Source organism: Trematomus bernacchii, unplaced genomic scaffold (assembly GCF_902827165.1).
Source record: "Trematomus bernacchii unplaced genomic scaffold, fTreBer1.1, whole genome shotgun sequence".
Lineage (NCBI taxonomy): Eukaryota > Metazoa > Chordata > Actinopteri > Perciformes > Nototheniidae > Trematomus > Trematomus bernacchii.
Window position 1 is genome coordinate 13,798,220 of NW_022987714.1, and position 24,392 is coordinate 13,822,611.

A 24,392-nucleotide genomic window follows, 5' to 3' on the forward strand; every position below is an offset into this window, starting at 1 on the left:
ATTGACTTACTAGAAAGATGGTAGATGGTGGATAGAAAGGAACATGAATAATAAAAGGAAAGCACATTGAGGAAGAAAGGGTGCAGCCAATTCTCCATCTTTTAATCTCCACCCTGCTGCTGCTCTTCATATTCATTTAGGTTTTTAGGAGGCTGATTCTCCCTGTTTCTCTCTCACTCTCTTTCCCACCCCTCCTCTCTTTCACTCTGTCTCCATCACACACACACACACACACACACACACACACACACACACACACACACACACACACACACACACCCACACACACCCTGTTTACATTGTCTTCTTGTCTCTTATCCATCAGGGGCTGGAGAGTCAGGGAAAAGCACCATCGTCAAACAGATGAAGTAAGTCTCTAAAAAGCACTGTCTAATAACCCTATGGAGTGGATGTGTGTCCCTCTCACACTCTTTCTTTCTGTTTCTCATACACACACACGCACACACACACAGCACCGTCATTCTATGTCATGATTTTTTTCTTGAAAAAGCATGACTGTTGACCCTATAGCAGCCCAAACATTAACCCGGGCTGACCTTGTCAAACATCTGATGTTGCTCTATGTGGGCGGAGTCATGTACTAAATTGGGTGAAGGGAAAAAAGTATGTGTAGTGAATATCTCTACTGCTATGGTTGTATGATATGGACTGTTCTCATTAGAATATGTGTCTATTAAAGCTGCAAAGATAAGTAAACTAACCAACTTTGCTTAAGTTAGATGGTTCAGAAATTGACGTGTGGCCATTTCACCGGGTCATGTTGGAAATATATAGTACTCTTGTAGCAAATTGAAGGTGTCACGACAATAATCCATTTAAACTCTCTCCTTTGTTATGCTCACACACTTTGTTTCAGTATTGGTAACGGGGTTTTGGACAGGGGCAATCTTTAATCAATATCACATAGTGTCAGGATATGAATGCTCAAGGGCAGGATCACACCGCCTCTGATTTACTTTGATTTCCTCCTCCACATCTGCTCCTTCGGACTCAGGTGCGGAGGCAACCTCACATTACACACTTGTACACACTGTTCACTTTAATGCTGCTAAAATGTATATACAATAATATTCCCGAATGAGTGATCATTACTGACAAAATCTGGGTGACCAAATCCTACTCTGCCACGACAGTGTTACTGTACAGTATGCTATACAATCCTTTTATTGATTTGTTGTTTCGGGAGGAAAATATTTGACATCTCTTTAGAGAATCTATTAGGCTGTATCGTTTTAGTATTTTCTTTTTAGCAATTGTACCAAAGGCTTATGGGTCCAGCTTCTATAATGTGATGACTTACTGTGTTCTTGTGTGTACAATTATTGCCAACTGGATGTTTTTGGTTTTTTGATTATTGGTCGTGAAAAACAATACTTTTTAAAAAGGTTTAATGGTAAACACAATTATTGATTCAATATGTACCTCGGTTTTGGGGTTATGGTCTGCCTGACTGCTCAGAGGGAGTGGGTCCTGCCATTAAGTAGGTTTTTTTTCTTCTTTCACTCAGCTAATTGACATATTTGGGTGATTCTGTCATACATAATATATATGAAGTTTAGCCACAGATATACGCGACTTCAGTTGAACGGTGTTAGGATACAGTTTGAGAAAAAGGAAAGGAAAGGATGATAGAACATCCTGTACCGTTACAGAACTAGTACCATGTGGCCTGTTGGTGTCTGTGTCTAATGTCTTCTTACTAATATAGCTATCCCATAGGGCTCTGATAAAATCCAACCTCAGTGCTCCTGCCTTACCCCTGTAGAGACATTATGTGTACCTGTGGCACTTAGCAGTAATTAAAGTTGTCTTTTTTTCCTCCTGCGGTATCATTACAGTGTCCTCTCATACTTCTATAGGGACTTATTTGTGGTGCTTAGTGTAAAATTCATTGCGACTTTAATAGTATTTTTGTATTTACTATATCATTGCAATAATCCTATAATATATTTACAGGATTTACAGAACCGTACTGTACTTTAACCCCTCTCCGTCATTTTATCTGTAATCCGGGCAGTGGTGACATATGGTTTCTCTTGAATCTCCTCTGCTGCTTCATTTTACAGACAGCTGAGTGCGTTTTAGCCGATAATAGGCTTTGGTAGTGGTCTTATATGACATATCACATGAGGACACGATTCATTGGATCCAGATGAGCCTGATTCTCAGCTGTTAATGGTCATTCCAGCAGCACAGCACATTCTGCACACTGACCAATGCTCCCAGTGGGTTCATTAAGCATATACTGTATATGATAGGCCATTACCTTGGGAGCAACTTCACTCTTGATTTCATTTCACTGTAGGAAATCACACATTAAGTGATTTAGAGTGATGAAAAATAATATTAATATCTGGCTTTGTTAGTTCACTAAGGCTCACCAATATTATACTATTATTCCAGCTATTATGCAAAAGATGGGTGTATACTATTCAGTTGACAGTATTTCCTGACAGAAAGAGAGCCAATTTCCTTTCAGCTTGTTCACACCACGCTTACTTGTTTCAATTATTCCACCTCCGTGTTTCTGTTTTAGAACACCCTAGGAGCTATTCTTGCTTATACATGATTTGTTGAGACTGCATCTGGCAGACAACATTCTCTGTTAACTGTTTAAAAAGTATCATTTGATTGAATACGCTCTGCATGATTCTTAAGGGCCAACCAATTTCAGTGTATAAATCATTGTGATGCAATGTGCCTTAAAAAAGAAAATGATGGTGTGCAACGCCCCCTCCCCCTGTGATGATGTCATAGACCTGGCACACATGTTCAACTAATGCAGGAGAACCTTTCTGTCTTTGTAAACTGGAATAATTGCTGTAGTGGTGCCATTTGAGCCTTTTACGTGTATTTTTCACAATATGTTCTAGTGTTAGTCCTTCTATTCAAAGGGAATCTGATATTATAGAGTGGGAAGCTGCTTTTCAAGTGGTGGACATCGCCCTGTAGGGAAGCCTTTACGTTCCTGTTCAGAGACGCTCTGCTATTTCCGGAACCGCATCAGAGCAGTGGAAAGCCCTTAACTGCATTTTCTTTCACAGCGCTTTGAACATCTGGAGCGTGCTCAAGTGACCAATTGTGTGTGTGTGGGTGTGTTTGCCTTCCTCAGAGTAAGAGAGACAGAGATGAGTTGATTAGATTTGGTTTTCATGCTGTGTATGTTGAGCTGCAGTGTGTTTGTGTGTGTGTGTGTGTGTGTGTGTGTGTTTGTTACAACACTGAATGTGATCAGTCAGTGGTAATATGAAGCGCTGTTTACAATACTGTAGAAAATGCAAGTTTAAAGGATGTTTAGCAAGAGAAACATGTGAAAGACTGGGTTGTGTATGTTGTCTATTGGCGCATTTCCACTACACGGTCGGCCTCGGCCACACTCGGTACGGCTCGGTACGGCTTGGCCGCGTTGGGCCTTAACAGGGCCGACTCACTTCATGCTGCGCTTCCATTACAGTTTAGGAACTGGGGTAGTTACTATAGTAACGCAGTGTAGGCGGAGCCGTGACGTCATCTTCAATGAGAAATCCAGAAACACAACACAGCCGTTAGCTGTGAGCACTCAGAGCTCACAGCTCCTTATATATGTTCAGAAACTCGACAAAAGTTAAACAAGTACACACCACAGACTGCCTGTGTCATGGTGAATACAGTCGCTGCTGTATTTATGTCTGTATAGGCCGTTGTTGTGAGTGTGGACGGTCGGGGCATATACTGCGTTAGCTTAGCCAATCTCCATCTAGAAAAACACGAATTTTAAAAGGTTTTTCGCCTGCCGTCTGTCTGCAGACTTGACAAAGCATTAATTCATGGTTTTTACTAACCGGTATCAGTATGTTGTTACTTCGGCATCATTTTGAAACGTGTATTACAATTAAATCACGGTCAAATATGTCCATCTTGTTGTAGTTCTAGCCCTCTTGCCAGCGCTCCTCTCTCTAGTTTAGCATACTCAGCCCGACTCAGCCCTGTTTGTTGGCCCCGATAGAACCACAATTTTCTAGGGCCAGAAAAGAGGGGAAAAAGTGGCCCCGCGCCGTGCCGCGCCGGAACGAGGCCTAGTGGAAGCACAACCAAAAAAGGGGACGGCACGACACGGCACGCTTAAAGCGAGCTACGCGCTGCAATGGAAATGCGCCATATACATACATGATGGCCTATAAAGGAGTGTAGCTAGCCAAGAGACTTTTGGTCATGTGTTAACAACATACCTTTATCTCCTGCATGTAGGTGTGTTTGGTGTGTGTGTGTGTGCGAGGCCATCTGTTTATGGGGCCTGTGTGTGTTTAAACGTGTGCAAAGGTTCACTCGCTGCCCAGCTGGCACACTGACCTCTCTAGCAGCGCTCACTGTATACGTGCGAGTCTGTAAGGAAGCTATTATAGGAAAGTATTAGTACATTACACTAGGGCTGCCCTCAACTAAAGATGTTTCTAGTCGACCAATCGTCGTCAATTTAGGCAATTGGTCGACTAATCGTTACACGTATATGATAAATTATGATTATTAATATTATTTATTTATTTTTATCTCCCAAAATGGTTTCAGTTTTAAAGGGTGACAAATAACGTTATTATATCAGCATGGTACGTTGTGCTTCACATACAATATAAAATAAAACTGAAATAATGTACCTTTTAAATATTTAATAAGTGTTACATGTAGAAAGCCATGAGTCACAGCGCACCGCACGGACGGAGCATGGAGGTTCGACTAATAGACTAATTAAAAAAAATTGAAATGCTGACTAGTTTCTGAGTTTAGGACTCATTCTTGCAACACTTAATTGAACTGAACCAAGGAAGCCACCCTTTGGCACTGCCATTATAAAAAGTGGGGGAAGGATTAGAGATCCTAGTGCGGCCCCCTCCCTTTTGTTCTTTTCATTGATGTGTGAGATGTGTGTGCTAGGCTCTGACAAAGTCCTTAGAACCAGCCACTGAGCTGGATATTAGTAAGGCCTTGTTGTTTTTTCAGTTATTGGGTTATTTTCTAAAGGAATAGCTCCAGGTTTACTTGTCGTGGTTGATACTGCAAAAACAGCTGCATAATGGCTCTGTTGGGAGTACTCTCAAGTCAAAAATAACCCAAATGATGATCTCGACCTTGGCTTGGTGGTAACAAATATATAATAGGAAATGTGCCTAACAAACTCAGGCATTGCATGTTAAAGACATGGGCGTTTTCCAAACAGTAAAAGTCTAATGCTATCGAGTTGCATTATGGGAGATGTAGGCTTCAGGATTCAAAACTATACGGTATTAAAAGTTAGGATATCTCGAACTATATCTATCATTTTCTGTGGTTTCCTTTAAATTCCAATCAAATAATAGAGTCCTAATTTAAATGATTCACAATAAGGAGGGAAGTAAATATGCTTGAAATTACTCAAAGAAGCCCGTGAGCAGCAGAGACAATTTGAGAATATGAGCACAGTGAGTCTTCCTGACATAGTTAACCATTTACAACCCATATAAAACAACCTGTAAACTGCATGCGTTTTTATCCCGTCTGATGTTCACCGGCGCTGAATAGCACCAATAGACATGCTTCTTGATTTGTAGTTCAATAACACACTTACTCATTTATACCAACACACAGGACAGCAATTTATCAATTCTTAGAATGCACGAGTCAAGTCACATGGCTGGTTCTTTATGTGAATCACAAACATTCATCATTTGCTCATTGTAGCCCATCGAATAAGACTAAAACAACTCTCTACAATTAGCTGTATGCAGAATTCTTCCAATAAATAAATATTAAACAATGTCTCTGGAATTAGAATTTGAGCATATCATATATGGAGCTTCACACCCTCTGCCTTTATCTTTTTCCTTCATATCTGGCTCTCTCCTACAATGTATGTGTGTTTGTGCCATGCTGACATGATCGGAGGCGACTGGCCGGAGGGAGAACAAACGCCGTCCGTCCCTCACGGCTGCACTGCTTCCCACAGGCTGTTCCCACCGTGTGTGTGGTTTCTCTAGAACAGGAGATAATTAGGTTTAAGCCTCAGAAGAGGAGAATAAAAGGGGGAAGGGGAGGAAGATGGAGGAAGAAAAGCTGGTGTTTTGTGCAGAAAGGCAGAGGGAGAGTGGGCGTTAATAGATGGAAAGAAAGAGAAGAGCAGTCTCCAAGTGGGCTTAGAAAGGACTCCACTAGAGAAAATAGGAAGTTTGTTGAAAGTGGTGGGAATACGGAAAGGGAGGAGTGATAAAGAATGAAGTGGTTGATTAAATAGAACACCCAGCAAAGCTAACAGGGAGGACAATTATTTATTTATTTTCAATGAAGGGTATAGTGATATGGGAATGCGGAAAGAAACAGCAGGGGAGAGAGGGTGAGGGGAGGATAAGTGTGATTGAGTTACGGGAGACAAAAAGGAGGGGAGCAAAGCCATTTTGAGCTTCAGATGAGATTGGCAAGTGAAATAACATTTTCTCACTTATTAGGCAACCTAGAGGAAGTGACAAAGGGAGACGGGGACATGGTTGACAAGGTGCAAAGGGTACTCCTCTTCTGGACTCTGTTCTCCTCGATAATTATTAGCCTCCAGTTCCTGGGATTGGTAGACACAAGGAGAGAAAGAAAAAGAGAGGGAGGGGTAACAGCCGGGGGGGGGGTCGATATGAGTTGGTGTCATATCGACACCAACTCAAGTGTTGCATGAAGAGACAGTCTGTAACTGGTCGTCTGAAACAGTCCGTCAGCCAGAGTCACCCTTCATTGGTTAAATGTAGCCGTGGGCGTGTTCATCACCCGAATGATTTGATTGGCTGCCTCAGTGAGTTGTGAAATAACAGCAAGGAAGCATCTCATGATAGCTGTTTGCGTGTGTGTGTTTGTGTGTGCTGTCACGACCAAGCAGTTTCTGATAACATTGTATGTATTCAGCATTTGACTCCTATTTGCGTTTTGTAAATGAGCAGCAGTCCACCAAACAATATTTATCAGAGCACACTTAGACACGCAAACAGACAATCTTAATAGAGTGGTACAGGAATGAGTCATTACACCTCAAAAAGGTATTAGCATTTTGCTTTACTTTAAATAAGGTTTGTGGTTAATACAAGCATAAGAGATTTAGACGTTTTGTTCTGCAACACAAAACAATGTCCCATATGCCAAACATTAGCCGTTTTTAGGTTAGCATTTAATTGTGTACTTGTTTCTTCTTTCGACAGATACACGTCTTTCTTTGGACTTGCCAAAACTTTACGCAGTCAAAGCAGGTTTAATTACAGTTGAAAGCTTTTTGACAAGTTCCCCAATATATTCTTGCTAAAAGCAGCACTGCTAATAAAGGTGTGAAGGGCCACGTTGCAGCCTACCTATCAATGTCCATACAGTATGTGTTCTGTCAGATCACATTATCAGTTTAGTTTTAGGTGGTAACTCAACATTTGCTTTGCATATAGAGCACATTATTCTGTCTCTACATCAATACCCTTCCTTGTTCTCTTCCTCTGTCATTATTTTTTGCTTATATGAAAAGCCGTTTTCGCTCCAAGCTACGTCTGCTCTCTTTCATGGTCTGCAGAGCTGTATCAGACCAGGTCAATGTGACTGTGTGTGTGTGGTCCGCGCGCTAATCAGGGCTTCTCATGAAAAAACAAAGGTCTTTTGTTGGAGGAAGTTGTGCGTGCGGGTGTGCATGCCTGTACACATTCACACAATTTGGCTGTTTTGTGTGGATAAGTTGATTCAGTTGTGGGAGTGTGTTTTTTGTGTTAGACCTCTTTGGCAGATTTTACGTCAGTTCAGTGCTTTGCGAGACAAAGGAGACTTGTTACTGTGACTACACTCAGCTGATAGAAAGTCAGCTGATGAGGACTGTGACTGGGTTTGTAGCTGGAAGAGTATGTTTGAATTCCTGCTTTTATTTATGTGTCAGTATCACACCAAGTGAGGACAGAAAAAAATATACTCTTCTTCTCCATACAGCACAGGCTGGACCGGTTTCAATCAAATATCATGAATATCATTTTTGCATCTGGGTGTGAGATGTTCCATTAGATTGTATAGTAGTGCAAGGTTTCCCTGAGGTCTTCCCTTCAGGCAGCCTACAGTATGTAAATCATGTGGACAAAGTGTTACAATAAACACTGGTCCACATAATGCTGTCTGATACAACCGCGCAACAAAGTACAGCTTCAGGGTTGATGCAAAACAAAAGCAACTGAAGTTATAGTTAAACAAAAATCAATATTTAGAGACAGTATTTCTATTGCATTGCTTCACATTACGTCATACAGGTGTTTGTATTTGTCAGCGTTTCTAAATCCCCAAAACCTATTGAGTGGATTCTTGGATTATATTTTTCAATTATTTTTTCCACTGTCTAAATAAGATAAACCCCTCACTTGCTAACATGCTAGTGTTAAGCAGCTACATTGTTAAGTTTAGCGTGGTATCATGATAACATCTCTTTATTTGCACTGAGCAATGGTTGAGGTGGTTGGGAATATCATACTTTTTAAAAACATTAAGTCATAAATCATTGTATTCTGCGCATTAAAGTTTTGAATTGATGATTGTCTACATGAAAAAGTTAACATAAGTTATTCTCTTCCTTTTCATTAGTCTCTGTTTAACATTTATTAGTAATATATCAAACAGTTGTCAATAATTAAGTAGGCATTTGTATTTGATAGCCTTAGCCTCCACTTTAGGAGTGCTTCGCTGTGACTCAGCAATACTAGAGCCATTTATCTGGTGGTTGAATGCAGGAAGGCCCCATTTGTCTGTTACCACTAGATGACTGGGCTTTCCTTGGTTTAAATCCTTCAGAGTAAGTAATTAATATTGACACAGGGGAAGACAGGAGAACTGAATAATTACATTTTGGCCTTGTATCTGGGACGACCTGATTAAACCCATTCCTTCTTACAGTCTGGAAGAATCCTCAACTTACAAATGCCTTAAATTGCATGTTGACCTTATACAGGCTACAAAATTGATGTTATCAACTTCTGGAGCAACCACTTCCCATAATTGTACTGTCGTCTTGAAATGCAGAACATGAGCCACTGCTTCTTTTATATGACTTTATGTAAGCATACTTTCCTCTAATGCTCAAAGGAATTTTGATAGAAATTGTACTTGGAATGTTTTTGTTGCATCTCACAAGGGACATGTATATGTTCCTATTGGAGTCTACTGGCAACAGAGGAGTACAAAATGTGGTTGTAGCCAAGATTGTTCAAGGTCTCTAAGTAAAGAAAAACCTACATTTTCTTGCATCCTCAAATGACCTAAGTCTAATTAGAAATGTCATGTAACGGCAAAACATATTTTGAACCGTACACTCTTCAACATGTTAAAGTGAGAAAATCCTCAGAGCAAAAAGCATTACTTTGAAAAAGTAGCTAGGTGGAGGATTTGGTTCAAATGTGTTCTGAGAAGAGAATCAGTAATTGTCATCATTGCTTAATTCTACATGCTTTAAAAAAATAGCAAACAGACACTTGACAGTGGAAGCAAAGTGGTGTGATTGGAAGGATCTAGTGGGAACATGTTACATATATAGAGCATGCTCATGTATCATCATGGCTACTGTGTACTGTACAACAAAAATACTTATACCTATGATTACCACAAATTGGTTCCTTTTTATAGTTGGAGTATCTACAAAGGGGACACACATTTACCAGCATAGCCTAGTACTGAGGTGTGAAAGGGCCCTAATCCTACTATCTGGTTTTCCAGACAATATTTTGACTGAATTTAGAATTAATATAAAATCCAGCAAATAACAATTGAACCACAAGTTTTTGGGTGTGACTCTTTAGTGCAGCTGTTGTTCCCCAACTGTTGAATTAGGCAACAGTAATGACACTGCACTCTCTGCAACTGTGTGCTGGTGTCATGTGCATGTGGGTTGTGTACACACGCACCTGTTTTTCCCTGTAGAAATCAAACATTGGGGAGGGAGAAAAGGTGCAATGCTGTGTTTAAAAATAAATTAATAGTTAATTGCAAATGGAAAAGGGAAGGAAATGATGGGAGAAGAGTAAAGAAGAAGACATAAATAGGATAAAAAGACAAGATGGCAGGAAGTGGGAGAGACTGACTGGGAACAAGTTTGATGTTAGGTATGAAATGTACAGAGAGTGAGAGAGGGGGGCGCACAGGAATAAGGGATGAAAGAGAACTTGGCAGAGGAGAGAGGCAGATAGAGATAACATGTGACAGTGGAGCAGAGAGATAATGGCAGACCGATTTAATGAGGTCTTCCCAGATGTAATACTGAACTGTAATTATTCTGTTCTCCTGTCTGCCTGGGTTTATACGCATGTGTGTGCAGCTCCTAACATCCCCTCTGAACTTGTGTGAAGCAGACTGTGTCCCTTGGCAAGGAGCGCTCCATCAGCACATGACCGAACCTGGAGCCAGGACTCCTCTCCAGCAGGGGATTCATTGTTAGACTCAAAAAGTGAACAGCGGCGGAAACTCCTAATCTACCTGTCTCAGTGGAAATGATGTGCCTAACCCATTTTTCAGGCTTACAACAATAGCTTTTTTTCTTATCCTTTTGACTTATTATTGAATATAAAAGCAAATGTGGAGGTGAATGGGTTTCATTTTTTCCACTAGATTGTAATTCAGACTTTTAGTGCTTTCCTGTAGTGTGTTATATAGGTTTTAGTACATGGAAATAGTCTGCAAAGGCTAAAATCCTAAAGTTACCTCAAGAGGGAGTTTCGGCTGGCTAACCAATCAGAGCAGACTGGGCTCTGGTTTCAGACAGAGGGTGAAAAGAGGTGCTGCAGCACAGGCAGTATGAGAAAAATAAAGAGCTTTTTTAACATGCTCAACATGTGCCTCTCCATGTCACAGTAGAGGCACAATTTAGAAAGATGAACCTGGAAATGATAGGGCCATAATGGGGCCCCTTAAACATGTGTTTATTGATCCAATGCATCAAGGCAAGGCAAGTTTATTTATATAGCACCTTTCAACACAAGGCAATTCAAAGTGCTTTACAAAAAAATGAAAGACATTAAGAAAATGGCATTTAAAATCAGGCATTAAAAAGAAAAGATAATAAAATAAACATTAAAAGAAAAAATACATGGATAAAAGTTACAGTGCAGTTTAAGATGTGAATAGTTCAATTAAAAGTGGCGACAAAAAGAAAAGGATCAGAAGGATTTATCAACTGTAAGACCAGTTTTGTTAGATGTCATTTTCTCTCTCCATGTATTTGGTCTATAAATCAGTTGGACTAAAATATGTATCATACAAACAAAATATAGTGTCTCTCTTTGACTAGCTAAATGCTACCATCAGCATGCTAACAATGACAGTGCTAACAGTTACTCAAAACAGCAAAAGTCCACATCATGATGGCGCATGGCAAAGTCACAGCAAACATCCTCTGGAAACTGTCTATTTGTGTCCCCATATTCATGGCCATCCATCCAATAGATTACTTACTTTAATTTGTTGTAAATCGACAAACCAGTTATGGGTGTTTTGAAAATAAAAGTGTGTGTGTGTGTGTGTGTGTGTGTGTGTGTGTGTGTGTGTGTGTGTGTGTGTGTGTGTGTGTGTGTGTGTGTGTGTGTGTGTGTGTGTGTGTGTGTGTGTGTGTGTGTGTGTGTGTGTGTGTGTGGTGTGTGTGTGTGTGTGTGTGTGTGTGTGTGTGTGTGTGTGTGTGTGTGTGTGTGTGTGTGTGTGTGTGTGTGTGTGTTGTGTGTGTTGTGTGTGTGTGTGTGTGTGTGTGTGTGTGTGTGTGTGTGTGTGTGTGTGTGTTGTGTGTGTGTGTGTGTGTGTGTGTGTGTGTGTGTGTGTGTGTGTGTGTGTGTGTGTGTGTGTGTGTGTGTCTGACACCTTTGGTTATTTATAGCTTATTTTTCTGATTATCTCCCTATCCTCTCATACTGTCTCTCAAATCCATTATCACCCATTACTTGTCCATCCCCTCTTTCTCCTTCACTCTTAGCACTTGCTGTAAAACACGCACACACAGTGTAAGTAACTGTGTCCGGCTATGTGGACAGGAGTCGGTCAGCGTGCACTTTGTCACAACTAAGAGCTATGTCGACAAAGACCACAAAGTGAGTGGATGCACAGCATAGCGATAAAGCACCAATCACACAGGGTTTTGTTTGTGTGTGTGTGCCGGGACAAACAGTGGTAAGCTAGCAACAAGGCAGAACAGAGATAGTGACTTTGTGTTTAACATGAGTAGGTGTAATGATAAATATGAGTGAGGAAAAATGGAATATAGGAAGGTGAGAGGCAGGCATGTTGTGTTCAATACAATGTGTGTGTGCTAAGTCTAAAGCACATAACAAACTTGATTGTTATATAAATTGATAACAAGGTCCTTTTTTAGTGTTTTGGTTGCTTGTTTTTTTTATCTAGCATTTGTTGTTTATGGTGTTCAGAGATGCTGACCTTCTGTACTGCATTGCTTTATAATTCACTTACATTGATGAGAGAAACTGTAAATGCCACTGTCTGATGACTGTCACCTTCACACCAAAAGCATTCTCTTTACATTTTAGGGGCACTGAGGACACTTGTAAATGTTTCCTTGTTAATACATATTTTATTGTAGATGTAATGATGTTGTTTAGTGGCATATAGCACTGGCATATCAAAATGCTTTTGTCATTAAATGTAGAAAAACATTGACTTCTGCCCCCCCCCCCCCCCCCCCCCCAGAAGTCAACTTCAACATATAAAAACTATGTTGAAGTTCTGTATGATTCACACCAGTTCCCACAGGGTAATGGTGCTGAAGATTGGCTGTCATTACTTAATTGCATATAATCTGGGTGGCTGGTTTAGCTCGCAGGCTGATGCTAATATCTGCTGTGTTGCCTATAATTTCCCCCACAGTGCACTCTTTAAAGGCAGCTGCAGTGCTGAACAAACAACCCTGCCACTTAAGCAACATAATGCAGAAAGAGAGAACATTCTTAAAAAGCACCGGTCATTTAAAAAGCAGCTTTTTAAGGTGCTGTTTACACGAGAACGCAAACGGTTGTATCCGCTACTTTTCTCTTTCGTATAGCCCGTTCGTTCACACGAGGCCATAACGGAAACGCGGAAACGGACCCCGCAAACGATAATGGGTCCCAAGGTGGATAGATCTGCAAACGGAACGCTCTGGGGGGCCAAACGGCTCCGTGTGTACGTCCTATACCAGGGGTACTCAAACTTTTTTATTAAAGGTCCACTTGTGAACTTTATACAAGGTCACTGGTCCGGATCAATGCCAGTAAAGTCACCCCCCCCCCCCCCCCCCCCCCCCCCCCCCCCCCCCCGGAGCGGAGCAACGAATATGAAATTAAGAAAATGTTTCTTACGGCGCTCTATGCATGGGGCCCCCTTGAGGGGGTTTCCCGACATGTTGTTGCAGTAAATTAAAGGGTGTTTCATGTTGTCGTTGCTGTGGACCTTCTTAATCTACCTTCTTTGGGGGCCCCCTTCTGGTCCAAGCACTTGCCTGCCTTGCCTGTCGGCAAACGGCGCCCCTGTAATATACACACACACATTCAATACATACAGTATGGTGGCTTGAACTAGTGGGAGAAATGGCACTGTTTGTCTGTAGCCAATGCCTTGAACCTCGGCAAAAAAGGCATTAGAAGCATTAGAAAGTCAAGGTAAACTTGCGGTTAACTTGCGGTCTGCAATGCATGTCACGCTCACGCACACAAGTAAATATATATGCACGTTCATTCTCACAATGCGTCAGACACAAGACGCGCGTACACAATGATGTACATTAATTTATCAGGATTATTATTTATTTTTTATTTTTTTTTATTTATTTTTTTTAATAATGAGACACAGGATTCGGTCCGGATTGATTTGCAGTTCGGTCCGGATCCGGACCTTGGTCCGGAGTTTGAGAAGCCCTGTCCTATACGATCATTTCCTGATAACGATGAAGCCATAGCCCCGCCTCTCCCCACCTCTGCTGCTCACTGCTGTAGCATAGTCAGTAGCTACTGCTACTGACCATGCTACTGATGTTAGTGCAAAATCTACAGCTCGACCATGCTACAGATGTTAGTGCTAAATCTACAGCTCCTCTACCACAACCATCAGCAACAAGTGGACATGGAGAATTACATGAACTACTACATGTTGCTAAATCCACCGCGGGGCATAAACAGAAGGGCAACCATGGCAACCATGCTCGGGGGTCTTCTTCGCTGCTTTTGGTGTATTTTGTGGCGGGAGTACAGCGCCACTTACAGGCCCGGCATATGTACTACAGCGTCTCCAGCGCTTTCGAGCGGTCTCGTGTGAACGGAATACTTTTTTGATATCGTATTCGGTTAGTTTGCGTTTCGTATGCGTTTACGTTTGCGTGTAAATGGGGTCTAAGAATGTTCTCTCTTTCTGCATTATGTTGCTTAAGTGGCAGGGTTGTTTGTTCAGCACTGCAGCTGCCTTTGAAGAGTGCACTGTGGGGGAAATTATAGGCAACACAGCAGATATTAGCATCAACCAGATGTACGATTAGCCAGATGTACGATTGTACATCTATTTAAATGTTGCTGCCGCAAGGAATTGTGGGACAGCATTACCTTAATTCTGTTTTGTGAAGGATGGTCCAGTGTATCCTAAGCTAAAGGATATCATAAAGACAGCATTGGAGCTCCTTTCCTATAATTTAAAGAATTCAAACAGCTCTTATCATGGCTGCCATGGCTCCAATCAGTTTGGAAATTAAAAAAAAAAGCAAAAAAGACTATTCGTCTTCAACACATTAAGTGTGCTGATGATTGACACTATTTTTCAATGCAATGCTGTCAAATGTAAATGTATTGCATTACAATAAATTACGTTTCATTTTATCCAAAGGGACTTACGATGAGATGCAAAAACCGTAAAGATTCAAACTCCGAACTACAAATAGAGTACAGATATATATTCACTTCAAGCAAGGCTTACCGTTATGAGTGCTGGTGAATTAGTTAGAAATACTAAATTCACTTTTTTAAGTGATTTCCTTTATTCTTTATATAATTTCCAAGGTACACTCAAAACAGATTCTGCTGTCCTGCGGACCTCATTCCACCATTTAGGAGCCAGGATAGCAAACGGGCGTGTTTTTGGTCAGTGGTACCCGGGTCCAACTCACAGTGATGGAGAAGCAAGCCGATAGGCTGATGCAGAGTGAAGTGCATGGGTTGAAGGGGCTGATCCCCTCACAGCTCGGTAGGCCAGTAGCAGTGTCTTGAAGCGGATTTGGGCAGCGAAGGAGAGGTGTAGTGTGGGAGAACTTGGGGAGGTTGAAGACCAGTCGGGCTGCAGCACTCTGAATTAGCTGTAGAGGTCTGATGGCATTTGCAGGTATTCCAGCCAGTAGGAAGTTGCAGGAGTCCAGACCTGGAGCCGACCTGGACCAGGACCTGCGTTTCCTTCTGACATTGTATAGTGCGTATCTGCAGTATTGCGCTGTAGCAGCGATGTTAGCAGTGAAATGTAGTTGTTCGTCCAGGGTCACACTCAGCACAGGTGTTGATGGAAAGATCATGAATAGGAGAGTCCTTACCTGGGATGAAAAGCAGTTCAGTCTTGTTTAGATTGAGCTTCAGGTGGTGAGCAGACATACACTGATGTGTTAGCCAGACAAGCAGAGATGAGTGCGACCACTTGAGTTACAGACCAGGGATTGTTTGACTACAGATGATGATGAGACACCTTTTAGAAATACTTTAGAAATACTTTAGAAATACTTTAGAAAACAAAGAATATGAGTTCCTGTGATTTGAAACTCCCTGCACTCTCACAAAAAAACAAAAGAAAATTATGTCAATGTGATTATTGATTGCTCACTGTCATTACATTTAGCACCTGTTATACATCCAAAACATTTTTCAGCCATATCATGGAACAATATCGTGGTTAAATTGCCCATATGTCCGTCTCTCTGTCCATGTGTTGGACTCAGTGTGAAACTAAACTATGTTTCAGGTCACTGTGCAGATTGTGCCAAAGCCACGGGAAATTACACACATACACACCGACACACATGGAGCTCTCTCTTGCTGACAGAAGGGCTTGGAGAGTGGGTAATGAGAACAGGTCCTCATGCATGAAAGCTCACGTCAGCAGGACAGCCAACCCAAGACACACACACACACACACACACACACACACACGGCGGAGATGGCAGAGAGACCTAAGCGCTCCAAGGTGTGGTTAAACTTTACCCGTCTCGATGTGGACAATGCTCGCTGCCAAAATTGCAATAAGAGTTTAGCATGTAAGGGCGGTAACACGAGCAATTTGTCTAAACAACACATTATGTCCCGTAATGTTCCACCACAACCTCAATCTTCCTCCAGAAGAACCGTGTTGCTCTGTACCACTGTATTTTTGCAGTAAATACTTGTTTTTTACAGTTCTGTAAGTTCACATTATTTACAATTTGTTTAGTTAATTTACCTTTTTTTTTTCTTCTAAAGAACCGATAAGACTACCGTTAAAGGACCGGATCGATAAGCGGTATCGATAAAAGTAGTAGTACCGTTAAAACGATACCCATCCCTATGTGTGATGCAGTAAAATCTTACCGCTAGGGATGGGTACCGAGCCCCGGTATTAATCGGGCCCTGGGGCTGAATTATTAAAGACCATGGTACCGTTAAGCTCCGACGTTATCGGTCTTTTTATCGGTACTGGAGACATCTAAAATATGTCATGTGTATTATTGCTACACAAACATTATATTGCAGTTTTATAGTGTCGCCAACTCCGTTTCCAATATGCAAAAAGACTGCAAAATGCGTCTATGATTATTTTTAGTATTTTCGATCTTTCCAATCCCGACGAGAGATCTCTCTCCCCCGCCTGCTTGCGAGGGGGCGGGGCAGTTTACACACACGCAGCTGCTACATGCAGCAACACACACACACACACACACACGCAGCTGCTACATGCAGCAACACACACACACGGCGGAGATGGCGGAGAGAACTAAGCGCTCCAAGGTGTGATTAAACTTGACCCGTCTCGATGTGGACAATGCTCGTTACCAAAAGTGCAATAAGAGTTTAGCATGTAAGGGCGGTAACACGAGCATTTTGTCTAAACATTTATCAAAAGTGCACCACATTCAGACGGAGAAATGCACCGTTTTCGACTGTCTTTCTAGTAGCTCTGTAGCCCCATCTACGAGTAACGTTTCCACGTCAGGTGTTATGTATGCTAGCAGCAAAACACAGAGCTAACTCAATGATACAAACATGGGTTAATGATTAGAGGGAACTGAGTTATTTATTTAGTTAAAGTTTCAGCTATTCTGTTTACAATTCTGTCATCACATTATTTAATACGATTTGTTAAAACGTTGTTTCTTTTGATGTGAAATATTATTTATTTCATTTAAATAAAAAGCAATGTTAGTTTTGTTCACAATTTGTTTAGTTAATTAACCTTATTTTTTTCTCCAAAAGAACCGATAAAAGTACAGTTTAAAGAACGGATCGATAAGCGGTATCGATAAAAGTAGTAGTACCGTTAAAACCTTAACGATACCCATCCCTACTTACCGCTCACTTACGTTAGCGGTGTCGTAAAACCGTGGGAAAATGTCAAATACAATGCCGAAGAAGAAGATTCCAGTGGCCCCAAGAGGAAGATTCTTGTATAGCATGTTTCTTGCCAAATATGAACAAATAAACAATTAAATGTTGCCTTAGTTACAGTAACCCAGATTCTTGTATGCTTTATGTTGATATTTAATAATATTTAAAATAGGTGCAGCATGCACAAAGTATAGCTATGGACAAGTGAAAAATGTATTCGGACAAGTAAATTGCCAAACTCATGTACTCTCTAAAAACTTTTTCTTACACTGAATTAACTATTTGCAATTATTTTCACTGAGAGAGAAATTGCTTTATGATTAGTAATATTGGTTCTAATGATGATTTTTGAAACATTATTCACATTAACATTGACCATATATCAAAATGATCATGGTGTGATTTGTCCCAAACACATATTTTATTAAGACCGTAGAAGACTGTTTAAAGGTCGGGAACTTAAACTTAATTAAGATCTTTCTTAATATATTTTGCCTTTACTACATTTTGCAATTACTGTGATTTGGATATTGTACTAGTCCTTATAGCGATATTGATAACATTTAAATACATTTTTTATAAATTGTGCAGCTCTAGATATATTTTTCCTTTCTTCCCGAGTGTTACATGACAAAAGTCAGAAGACGGTCAGGTTAGCTTAACTTAGCGTAGCATGAAGACGACACGAGGAAACGGCTTGCTCTGTTAAAAATAATAATATCCACAGTGCTGTGTCAGGGCTGCAGAAAATGTGGCCCATAATCATTCTGCTATAGGGTAATAATAAATAACAACTCTGGCTGGTTTCATCAAATCCTAATGTCATAGGCAGGGCTTAAGACCCGGATGCAGCCGCAGTGCCTTGCAATACAGTAACAAAGATTGGGAGAATAATACGAAATATACAGCCTAAAGGCAGGCTAATACCCACGCTCTGTTAGTCAGACTCGTTCAAGGTTAGAAAATCCGCCAACTTGTACCTCTAAAGCTCACTAATTAACTAATTATATCTTGCTTAGCAGGGAGCAGGAACTTTCTGAGTCTCTGCAAGTTGCCTGGCAACTGCACTCAGACAAGAATAATACGATTATTTCCCAAATGTCTGAACTGTGCCTCTGGTTCAGCTATGCTGCATCATACCCCATAAGCAGTATTTCTCAACAATTTCTTGAATGTTATCCGGTAGAGCCAATTAAATCCCCATGCTCCTGTTCCAAGTTCTCTGTAACTTCTCATGGGACAGCACATTTCAATTTTCCAAACAATTGCTCTCTGGCTCTGCAGTACTGCCCCCTGGAACTGCTTACATGGCTACTGTACATGTGTTCTTCCGTTGCTTTATTTTAATTCATGATTTCTATTTGGTATGATTGTTCAATTCATACCAAAGGAGGGTTGTGAAACTGTAAATCAATCCCTATGTGCATACTCGTACTTTGGTAATGGGTCCAGGAATCTGATTTCATATTTGTAAGAGTACCACCATTTTCAGATTCTTTAAACATGTACACAGGTTATACACAAACCTGTCTCTGAAGACAGATTTCTAGATTACTTGACACATTCACAAATAAAAGAAATCAGGGCTGTGCCATGAATCAATTTTATATTGCTATTGTGATATGAGGCTGGATATTGTATTCAATTTTGGAAATATCGTAATAAGATCTAGTCTTTCTCTACTTTCAAAGGCTGCATTACAGTAAGTAATGTACTTTTCTGAAACTATAGACTGTTTTAGATGCTCTATTATTAGCCTTTAGGCGTTTGGTCATTATAGCCACATCACAGAGTGTTTCCCCTACCATTGTCTTGGAGGGGCGCTGCGCCCTGCCAACGGAGCCCCGCACCCCCCCTGAAATTCAAGGTGTTAAAAAAAAAGAAAAAAAAAGACTATAATATTTTTTTTGATATATATCACCAAATTGCAACTAATCTATATCTACTGTCACTTTTCACATTGAACATGTGCTCTTTTATTAAATAAACCAAACGCTTTCATTTTAAGTTGTGTGTTTAGTGTTTTTGACCCTAAGAAACACTGATGCATTGATCAATAACAAAAATCCACAGCTCCTCTCTCTGCCCCAGTGGATTTAAAAAAAGAAATATCCCAAAGATACCCCCCCCCCCCCCCCCCCCCCCCCCCCCCCCTCTAATTCTACCAGATCAAATCAACCAAATCCTACTGGCAAAAATGTGTGGCACTTTAATAGATGCAGTAGGCAGGCGGGTCAAACATCACAGAGATGTGTGGGTGGTGTGCCCCTTGGCGTATCTGTGGTGTATCAGGAGGTGTCATGAGGGTAGAGCCTCAGTAGGGCTAGACAAATGTACTGAAGTAGATCAAGATGGGTGTTTTTGTTTTTAGATGTTTAAAGAACGAGCCTGGCTCTATCCTCAGCTCTTTCTGGTGGAAATTGTGTTCACTCAGATTAATTCATGCGTGGGGGGGACATTGTCTTTCTGAATCGCCTCACGATGTTGGTCCAACCTGTATCCGTCTGTCTGTATCAGGCCGTTGTTTTCTGGTGTCCTGTCTGGTGTTCATGGCTGCCCATCACTCTGTCAATTCTCTGTGTTTGACTTTCTCTGATTTGTCCATCTGTCCATGTCTACATCCTCCTGACGGTCTGTCCGCCTGGGTAACTGTCTAACTGCCTCTAAATCGGTCTGTCGGTGTGCCCTTGTGTTAACTGCAATGAAAGGCGGTATGACATTTAAAACAGCAGGATGGGCTGCTGCTAGCCCAGTGTGCCTAAATGTCAGCTTAGCCCACTGGTTATGGAGCCTCCAACCTTTCCCACCCCCCCCCCCCCTCCTGCTCCCTCTTTCTTTTGTGTTTTTGTTGTAACCCACCTTCGACCACCTGTGTTTTCTCGCTAACCCCTCACCCCAATTCTTCGAAACCTTTTCACTCCTATATTTACCCAATACTTCTAATACAGCCCAGGAACATTTCTTATGTCTACTAGGGGTGTTGAAATTAATCGTTTTTACGATGCATCGTGATGCGGACGTGGACGATTCTGCATCGATGCAGGGACAGAACATAATCGATTATAGCGTATTAACGTTACTCCCTGATCTTCCGGCCGCGGCTGGACAATAACGTTTTTTTGTCACACGAATATGAAATCGGTCGGTGACGCAGAGATCAGGGAACAGAAGTAACAGCGGCACAACGACTTCAAACACGGAGCAGTCTGCTTTATCCACCAACACAAGAACACCAGAACCAACAAGCAGAATGACCCGCTCTGAATCAGGCCGTGTCGCTGCGGCTCAGAGACACACATCGATTTATGTTTTTGAAAAACACTCGTTATCGTCATGTCAGGTTTTTTTTTATTTAATCAAGTCTTGGATTGCAGAGCATGAACGTCCTGTTGCTATTTTCAGACGATAAATACGTGTGTAAAGTTTGTGAAGGCAGGAGGAAAAAGCTTCCACGATCACCGTCTCCTCTGTTCCTCCAAACCCCGCCCCCTCCCTGAAAATAACGAGTGACAGGCTGATAGGAACCTGATAGAAACTTTATTATTCACTTAATCACTGATTGAGATATGATGAAGCTAACTTAATCTCATACATTCATGGGATTTATTTAACATCAAGACAGAGAATAAGTGTGCACCCACATGCAGTATTTTTGTTTTGATATGCTATTGTAAATACTCCTGTTGTCTGCTGTGTTCAGACTCAAGTCATGTTTGTGATCACACCCTACCCACTCCCCCTCCGTGACGGAGTGAACTCCGTGGCGGAGTGACACTCGCAGCTTAACGAGGATCCCTCCTTTCAGGTTGAGGGAGTAAATACAGCGGCAAGCTTTGGAACAAACTCCCCTCTCTCCGGCAGAAACAGGAAATGCCGTAACTGTATGTAACAACGGTTTCAAATCAGCTTCTCTTGGACAAAAATAAAATGAATAACTAAAATAAAACTTCAAACATCTTTAATTGTGTCTTTTAGTTTTAAACCTGATGTTTATAAGCTTCTTAGTTTTTGCAACAGTCTGTAAATATATAAAACTTTATAATAAAATGCATAGGTATGACTAAACACAGGTATGACCCTAAGTTAAACAAATATGAGGTTATCATGAGGTTATCATGAGGTTGTTAACATTGCAATTTATCAGTGAATGTTTGCAGGAACTGTTTGTAAACAGCTTGTTTGCTGACGGACACACACAGCGTTGAGTCCGGTCAGGTAGGGCAGCAGGTGAAGTCAGCACCGATGCAGACTCGCTGTTTGAGGGCTTGATAGCCCACTCCGCCTCCACACTCGTTGGTTTGGAACAGCACTTAATGTGGCGGACCCTCCGCGCGAACGGAGGGGTAGTGTGTAGGGGGTAGTGTGTAGGGGGTAGTGTGTAGGGGGTAGTGTGTAGGGGGTAGTGTGTAGGGGGTGGATAGGAATTGGGCCAAAGTGTCCTTTTTTGAGCAGAAAACTGTTGCTAGAAGCTGCAGCTACACTGCAGAAGCATTAGTTTTTGAGGATGGAACAATTTCACACACAGATATAGGGAGGCTAGACCTATACAATTGGTTTATTTTGGTTTATAATTAATGTCAAGACATTTATGTTATTGATTTCTGACGCACTTTCTAAATAATAAAAAAGGGAGTTCATATTTATCTTATCGTATTCATTGATGAAAAAGAAGCCAAGTGCAGTAATATAGGAAATTGAGGATGCAACACATTGTTAGGAATCGTGATGCATCGGGATATCGAATTGAATCGTTGACAGGATAATCGAATCGTGAGACCAGTGAAGATGCACAGCCCTAATGTCTACATGAATACCTTTTTTAATTTAACATTTCAGTTGTGTGTATATATCTTCAATCAGGTTATTATGATACAGTATCTCCAGGGCATGCAGGTTACAGAATATGTAGATTAATGCACATTAGTGGAACCAAAATGTACAACTGTGGGCTCTCCAATGTTGTATGGGATGTAAATGGTAACACTTTGGAAATGCTAACACACATCTTTCACCATGACCTAGATGCGGTGATCACCAGGAATAGGAAAGAAAACAATCACATTTTGTATTTTAAACTTTCATATAAAGAGAGTTGTGTTTCCGAGTCTTTAGTATTTGGGAAAGGTTCACACAGTTTAATACAGACATGTTTGAAATATTCCTTGACTGAAAATAGTTTAGTTGCTGGTGGTCAAAATTCTGCCTCAGCCCCACACCAAGGATTCTATCTACCTTTGATCGTTGCACCACTGTGTTCACAATGATAATAACAAAAGTGTCCTTATGCATTTAGCTTTCTTTTCCCTGCACAACTTCACTCGGGTTATGAATTGAACTTCTGGTTACCGTTACACCCAAGTCCCCAGGAAGTGCACCAGGTGTTGAAGCTAATTTCCTTATTGGCCAAACGATGGTACTACAACTTCTGCGCCAGTCACATGATATCATTGAGCCCAAGAATACTTTTTACCATACTAACTTTAAGATATGTTAGTGAAACAGCGTATATATGTACATATTTTTTTAGGAACATTTACTTTGCTAAAGCTGAATCAAGACTTATTTTCCCACTCCATTAATAGGTTATTCATAATTGTTTTAACATTTGAGCCCGGCTGTGACGCAGCCGGTTGGAGGTGGGGCTTAAGGAAAACCCAGGTGCGCATCCTCTTTAGGCCCAGAGTCCTTAAACATCCAAGTACACATCCTGGTATTTTTGTTCTCAGTCATGCTATTTTGGCTTCATGCCCTGCCTCCAGCGCTGTATCCAGTTCTCTTTATACATGGAGATAAATAAATAATTTATTATTATTACTTATTTAATTCTCTATGTTTTTATGTTTCCTATTTATGTCTGTATAAGGAGTATGAAAGCACTGTTGTTCCCGGTCTGTTCACAAAAGCAATGCCAATCCTTATCAACCTATTGACTCAATTTTATGTATTTGTGCTTGTTTAGGATCATCCATGAGGACGGTTTCTCTGGTGACGACGTAAAGCAGTACAAGCCTGTCGTTTACAGCAACACCATCCAATCTCTGGCAGCCATCGTCCGTGCCATGGATACACTGGGCCTGGAGTACGGAGACAAAGAGCGGAAGGTCAGCACTCGCCCCCCCATACACACACGCACACACACACACACACTAGGGCTGTGCGATTATGGCAAAAATCATAATCACGATTATTTTGGTCAATAATTGATATCACGATTATTAAATACGATTATTCATTGACTTTGAAAACATCAATTTATTGAACTTTTAAATACAAATAATAATTTGAACAGTATCTGTTTGAACTGTTGATTTCCCTGAACGTATAATTCAACTGAAAAACCAATACAAAAATAAATAAATGATACATTTATATCTACATTTAAATAAATAATATCAAAATAATAAATACCAATAAACAAGATCAACAAATATTTTGGAGCGCACTTCAACAAGCTACTAAACATATATAAATATGATAAATACAAATTAATTAGATCAAATATGTTGCAGTGCACTGTCACAACCTAGCAAAGCAAAATAATCGATTATGTTGTTTTCGTAATTGTGGCAGGCCAAAATCGTAATTGCGATTAAAATACGATTAATTGCACAGCCCTCACACACACACACACACACACACACACACACACACACACACTCCAAACACATCCACCAGATGCATACAGTGGAATCACATACCCACAGCAACATTTACACTTACATTTGGAAATTCTCTCACCAACAGTGTGTTGTGTAGTATTCAAAACACTGAAATGTAGCACAGAAACAAAAGAAAGCTGTAAACTGA

The 24,392-nt window shown here is 40.9% G+C and overlaps 1 protein-coding gene across 3 annotated transcripts in view; it reads left to right on the plus strand.

Annotated features, from left to right (window-relative positions):
• The window catches only part of LOC117491206 (guanine nucleotide-binding protein G(o) subunit alpha), a 98,736-nt gene that overhangs the window by 1,233 nt on the left and 73,111 nt on the right, over nt 1–24,392 (plus strand). For all 3 annotated transcript variants that reach the window (XM_034141063.1, XM_034141064.1, XM_034141062.1), the window contains exons 2-3: nt 326–368; nt 23,545–23,686. In XM_034141063.1, the coding sequence (XP_033996954.1) occupies nt 326–368; nt 23,545–23,686 (185 nt within the window). The remainder of the gene's footprint in view (nt 1–325; nt 369–23,544; nt 23,687–24,392) is intronic.